Source organism: Pavona decussata, unplaced genomic scaffold (genome assembly GCF_977016875.1).
Source record: "Pavona decussata unplaced genomic scaffold, jaPavDecu1.1 SCAFFOLD_71, whole genome shotgun sequence".
In the NCBI taxonomy this organism is placed as follows: domain Eukaryota; kingdom Metazoa; phylum Cnidaria; class Anthozoa; order Scleractinia; family Agariciidae; genus Pavona; species Pavona decussata.
Window position 1 is genome coordinate 3,082,051 of NW_028145490.1, and position 6,542 is coordinate 3,088,592.

At 38.8% G+C, this 6,542-nt stretch overlaps 1 protein-coding gene across 1 annotated transcript in view; it reads right to left on the reverse strand.

Moving 5' to 3' along the window:
- Positions 1 to 828: 828 nt before the first annotated feature.
- LOC146477348 (uncharacterized) overlaps positions 829 to 6,542 on the reverse strand; it is a 35,033-nt gene continuing 29,319 nt past the window's right edge. Inside the window, exon 3 of the mRNA XM_085113810.1 lies at positions 829 to 1,518. Within this exon, the coding sequence (XP_084969936.1) occupies positions 931 to 1,512 (582 nt within the window). The 5' untranslated portion in view covers positions 1,513 to 1,518 and the 3' untranslated portion in view covers positions 829 to 930. The remainder of the gene's footprint in view (positions 1,519 to 6,542) is intronic.

Below are 6,542 nucleotides of genomic sequence, written 5' to 3' on the forward strand. Positions count from 1 at the left end.
GTTCCCACTTGTAAGAAAAGCACAAGCATAAGGATAAGAAAAATAATGGGGAACGGCATGAAATAAGCATGAGTTAAGCATAGGCATAAGCGCAAGAAAAAGAAACTTTTTCTATTTCTTGTGCTTGTGCTTATCTCACGCTTGTGCTTATTTCACAAATGAGAATCAGCAGAAGGTAAGTACAAGCACAAGCAAGATCATTCCGCCATCCTGAATCAGTTTCCAGATCTCCTCCAACGTTACTGCGTTTGCGTATCCCTTATTTTGTTGTGCTTGTTTCACATGTGGGAAAATCGCAAGCTTATGCTTGTGCTTATGCTTGTGCTTGTGCTTATCGCACAAGTGGGAACCAGGCTGGAGGGATATAACTTAAAGGGGTGGTGTTTTCACGAGCAGGAGCATATCAAAGGGTAGGGAAACCTGTCATTTAGGTAGTTGAAGAAACCTTTTAAAATATCTCAAAAGGACTGGCCACTGAAAAGATTGGTGCAGGATTTCCGGACCACTATAGCCATTGGTGAAGGGGTTACCATTTTCTATGGAAGGCATACGAAATTGTTACCTTAAATTGTTTCAAAAATAGCATATTCAAGAATAGAGGTTTGTTTGGATCGCGGAGAAGAGCCTCCCAGTATAAAACTGTGCTTATTCGCTTATTCGCTTGTGTCTGGCTAGGTTTTAAGTCCTCGTGGAATTAAAATGCTACTCAGTATTGATACTGACGAAATGGCGAACAACTTCTCAAAGATGTTCTTCATTACCACACGCTCCTCAAATAACATCGCAAGCAAGCGTTTTACTCGTCTATTAAATTACCACAACACACTTTATTTAGAGTAAACCAACAAATAGTTGCAAGCTGAATATCTTGGTTTCTCGGCATGTTTTGTTCTGACACTATCTCAGTTGTTCAAACAATGTTCCTTTCGTTTAATTTGTCAGCACCAAAATCTCGCCACTTTGCACCTTTTTGTTACCGTAACAAAATGATTTAATTCTTCCTTTGTCACTGCTGATTGAACATGGAGTCTTTCCTCCAATCCTTCCAAGGTACAGGGATCCCTCGGGTTCTTTTACACCACCGATGACAGCATTAGGAGGCACAAGGTCACCACAGTTGGCTCGAACAAACTCATGGCCAGTGTCGCTCAGGAGCTCACCACTGGATTCGAGATAACCCTGCATTGCATCCCAGGTGCTGATCTCGCTGCCGGTAACAATGACACTGCACGGTGTTCCCCCGTTAGAGGATCGGCCGAAATAGGCTTGAGAGCTGACTTTGACGATGTTGGCTGGTAACGCGTCCCCATTTTTTGCAGGAATCCAAACTGGCTCAGGATTGGCCTGGCTAAGATGATATGCTGGTGCGAGTGGCTGTGGAGTGCTCTCCACAGATAGGCATCCATATCTCATAAAATTCAGTTCATAGTCCATAAGCCACAATTTCGACCCGAAATGTAATGAGGCAAAAGCATGTGGCCCATCGTTTCCCACATTGATTGGAAAAGACATTATCTTCTGTGGAGGGATCAAGCAGAAACGCCAATTTAACAAGAATGGAACATCGAATGCCTGAGTTTCCTCGCTGCTTTTTATGTAGTCTAACTCATAGATGAAAGATGAATCCTCGTAGGAAATTGGACAAAGGCGTTGGAATCAGATTTGTTCGTGACGTAAATGCTGTACATGATGATCTGTTGGACGGAAAGGGAAAAAAAATAAACCAAACGGAATTGCAAGCTACTATGCTTTTTCAAAAGGGACAAAATATTAAGATTTGAAGATATACTTCAAGATTCATATTTTTATCAAGGTTGATATACATAAAAATGTTGAAGTACGATACAGTTCCTACCCGAAAGTAGTGAAGCTAATCGAGTCGGGTGGAAGCAAAAGGATTAATACACCGAGACTTGCAAAAGCAGAGAAAGGAAAAGAAAATGACAACACAATATAAATATAGGAAAAGAAAATTATACAATACAATATAGGAAAAAAAGATAAGCGACTTACTATAACAAAGGCTTATTCTAGCTAGTGTTATTTAGGTTCCATAAAACCGGCAGTCATTATACAATATATAAACAATAGCCTCCATTTGGCGCGAAAATATGCTCAGATATTTGTCCGCGGGCATTATCTGTTCCGAGAAGCGAACAGTTTTTCGAGAGCGAAGCTCGAGGAAAACTGTGAGCTTCGAGGAACAGATAATGTCCAAGGACAAATATCTGAGCATATTTTTAAAGCCAAATGGAGGCTATTGTGGTTATTATCCTTCAAATATTTTTCGCAACATGTAGCAACGAGCTTGAGTATTTGAACATTTCGTTTAAGAACAGTTTACCTTTAAAAAACGTTTAGAGCGTATGTTGTTTTCTGATACTGCTTTATCGACCAGCAGGTTTATCTCTCCTTCTGTCACAAAAGCAAACGCTCCCCCATCTTGACATTAATGTTAAATGTAAACAAGACACGCCTTGAAGTTTTTAAAATTGGGTAATATCACTTGGGGAATAACATCGGATATTCCCCAGTTTTAGCTGGGGTATATTCGGTCACGTGAGGCGTTTAGACCAATCGCGCGCGAGCGAAAATATTCGATGGATTATAATTGTGTACAGTTACTGTATAGTTATATGGAGATTCGCGTATGTCAATAAACACAACAAGCCGCCATGTTTTTATTACTCACAACACCCATGACAAAAACTTCGCGCAAGATTGGGTCGGGCGTTGGAATTGATTCCTAATATGGGTAGACAAAGGTCCGCTACACTATCGTGTAAAAGGCAAGTGAGTTAGTTGTGTTATGTCTTGCTGTTTTGTTTGAATTAAAAGACTAGATCACGAAGTGGTGTGCAGATAGGTGGCGAGAGGTGACCAGCTATGGACAAACACAGATTTGCTTACTTTCATTTTACCTTTTCTAGTCTCTTTTGTCGAGTTTATTTGCAAATAGCAAAACAAAGAACATTATGGTTCATCCACAGTCACCTAGTTGCTCTGAGTTGTCTGCATCCTTTCCAAGTTTTAAACTTGGATATCTGAGATGTTTTGTAAAATTCAAAAACATTAAAATTTTCTCAAAACAAGTGTATTTAGAAATGCCAACTCCAGCTGCTACTGTCACTTCTTCTGTCGTCAAAACAGGAATCAATAGCAAGACCGTTTTGTTCCATGTAGAGTACTTTCACAGTATACGAACTCTTATTCCTGTATTGCCAAATAGACCACTGTTCTCCAAAATGTAGTTTGTGTTGAAGACAAAGAAAATCTACTTAAAGAAAAAGTTTTCATTCGTCACAGATTGGCTGCTATCATTCAAGAATTTTCTTTCCAACTACAGTCAAGCCAAGCCAAGCCTACCCCTCTAGGTTCTATTAATGAAACAATTATTTGAAAATTGAACCCATTGGTCGTTTCAAGAATGTATTCATTCATTGAAATCAAAATTCAAGTTCTGATTGGATTATACGAACAATGGATGTTCTTTATATAGAAAATGTAGCGTGCTTTCTAATGATGGTAAGGAAATGGAACATTCAGAGTTAAAGTTCTTGATTTGTACGATAGTAGACTGTCCATAAAGGAGATTTCTCGTGATTTGTAGTAATGAACGCGTACTGTCAAAAAGAAAATTTTCCATTTTCAACCGGGGCTGATGTTAATTGGGTAAGCTCACTTATAGGACATTTACAATATTTATGCTTGCATTTGGTCAATTGGTTATTAAAAAAAAACGGAATAAGAATTGGAAGCGTCTTATTATCACAAGCAGTTCTTTTCTTTGGCATACGCAAATTAGTGTAGCGAAAAGTGTGTAAACACTTGTGAGAGATGTTTATTTCAGCTTACCGGCCAAGGCAATGACAGAAACGGCCGGCTGATGTGTTACGCTATTCTTTCTCTTTTAACGCACATTGTTCTGAAATATCGTAGCTTTTACTTTCCGTTTTATTATTATTATTAAGTGGACTTTTTTACCCCGACTCTGTTGCAAGCGCTTGACTCTGTACCGGCTTGAAATGACCAAATTAACCTGCATAGCTGGCGGTATTGTAGGCGCGCGCGAAATAAAGTTTTGGCGCCGGAGCCGCGAGGAGAATGGGGAGGGGGCCTTTGTCTTTCTCGCGGCTTCGCTCGCTTCTAGCGGCTCTGCCGCCAAAATCCTTTTTCGCGCGCGCCTACAATACCGCCAGCTACGCAGGCTATGACCAAATTTGCATAACGAATTATATGAATGCGTCGACAACATGCAAGAACGGTCTGAAATAATATTTTCGCGAGAGATCTAGATCTGAGCTATCTAAAATATAGTTCCAATTTTACAGGCTATTGCTCTTATCCAATCAGAAATCGAATTTTGATTTGAACATTGATCCACGCAATTTGTAAATAAATGAATAAGCATTCTTGAAACGACTAACGGGTTCAATTTTTAAATAATTCATGGCCATTCATTAATACAATCTGGCGGGAGGGTGCGCTTGACCTGGCTCGACTCTAACATAGTAGCCTCAGGGACATTTTATAAACCTGCCTTTGTATTATTTGTTGGTTTACATTATTCCGCAGATGTTATTGAGAAATCGATTGTAAATACTTATAGCTGTAATACATGACGTGATGACAACAGATCTGCTGACGCCTTCCTTAAACAGACTCCGACAACTGAGGTGATCGAATGTTTTTTCGAACCGTTCAAAGATCCACATCGTTCTTGTTTATTAACCACGCAGTGTATACATCGTCTTCAGCAAAAAAACCAAATCGAAACAAACCATTACAGGATTTTGTTGAAAGATTACCGAAGAGAAATGAAGTTTTTAAAAGGGCTTTTGTGCAGTTCAACAGAAAGTTGCGAGAGTGGGAGTTTCAGAAAATCCATGTAGTCTTCAGCAACAATTCTGTTGTCTACAGACGACGAATATTCAGTGCAGCATGACCGTATTTGGGCTGTGTTACAATGTGTTGAATAATAATGATGTATGTATACCGATCTCGATGTATATGTGGGAATCTTGGTATATGCAAGGAACCTTGATATTTATATGGGACATGCGAATCTTGATAATTATATGCGAATCGTGATATATACATACAAAATCTAGCTGTGTTTTTATCATACTTGATGTATACATATGTGAACCTTGTAATCTATATACAAATCTTGATATATTGATATCAGTCTAAATAAAAAATATATGAATCTTAATGTTTATCTTCAAATCTTAAGACTCTGTCCCTTTTGGATAAGCATAAGCTACATTGACCATGGCTATAAGTGAGTTTACTGCGGCAACAAGTTAATGCAGATTGGATGCCGTTTCACATGAACAGTTTCAACATGTTTCAACATTCAACATGTTTTTGCTTTAGGTGTAAAAGTAGGACATGAAATATCTTACCAGCCTCACACCTGAAATTGTCTCTGTCGTTTTCTAAAAGTTTGTCATTCGCTCGGGATATTAGACAAGTTCGGTAAAATGCGGAAATGTGAGCCTCGTTTTAAAGCAAGAAGATGAAGCTAGGACTGGTAACGAACGTGTCAAAACGTGACAACGCTAACACAGTTCTTAAGCTTCTTTGGATAACTGGAAATTGTCGATCTGCCAAAAGCGTTAATCATATAATTCCTTCCTAGGAGAGGAAAGCCACTTAACCACCTTAATATTCTACACCCATCTCATTTTAATGACGCTTATAAAATTGATTTAAAAGCGCCACCAAAAGGGGTTGATAAAAAAAAATAAAAATCCTCCAAGAAATATCAAACACCAAAAGCAAATGGGTTTTGTAACGATACGTTACTGGTAAAAATACTAGTTTGGTTAATTAGCGACGTCAAAAACTTCAGTAACACAAGAAAAAATACAAGGCTTGCCCGTGTTTGCGATTGAACAGGACTATCTCAGCAAAATGTTAAGGTATTTTACTCGTGTTCAACTTCAGAGTTCGTCATGAAGTGCTGTGAGATGACGCTTACAAGTACACGTTCACTTTCATGTCGACTAATGCCTCTATTAGGCCTGAGCAGGCCATTTTCGAGTTTCTTTGAACCTCATTCTAAAGGAGAGGCTTAGTGCAAAGTTTTCATTAAGAAAATTGTTAGTTTTAATTCATATGGGAAAAGCTAATTCATGAAAATAGCTTTGCCCTTAGCCTCGCTTCAAACCGAGGTTCGCAGCAATAAAATGGCGTATCTTTAATGGCTAGCCAAGTGCATTTCTTTCCGTCACAATGCATTTCCAAAATTGAGGTGTTTGCGCTGGTGTAACTATCACTCGACACGCTCATTATAACCTGGCACTACGTCCAGGAGCTTTGTGGTTTCTCATTCCTTGACACCTTTATTTTATCATTAACAATACAGACGCATTTCACGTCTGAGCCGTTAAAGTCGTCTGAAATAACTAAAGACGTTAAAGTCGCCAGACGTAAAATTCGTCCGTCTTATTTACCGTTTTTATACTACACGTTTAAGTCGTTTCGAGACAACTTTAACGTCTCTGGCATAAAAACGGCCATTATTACACTTGTAA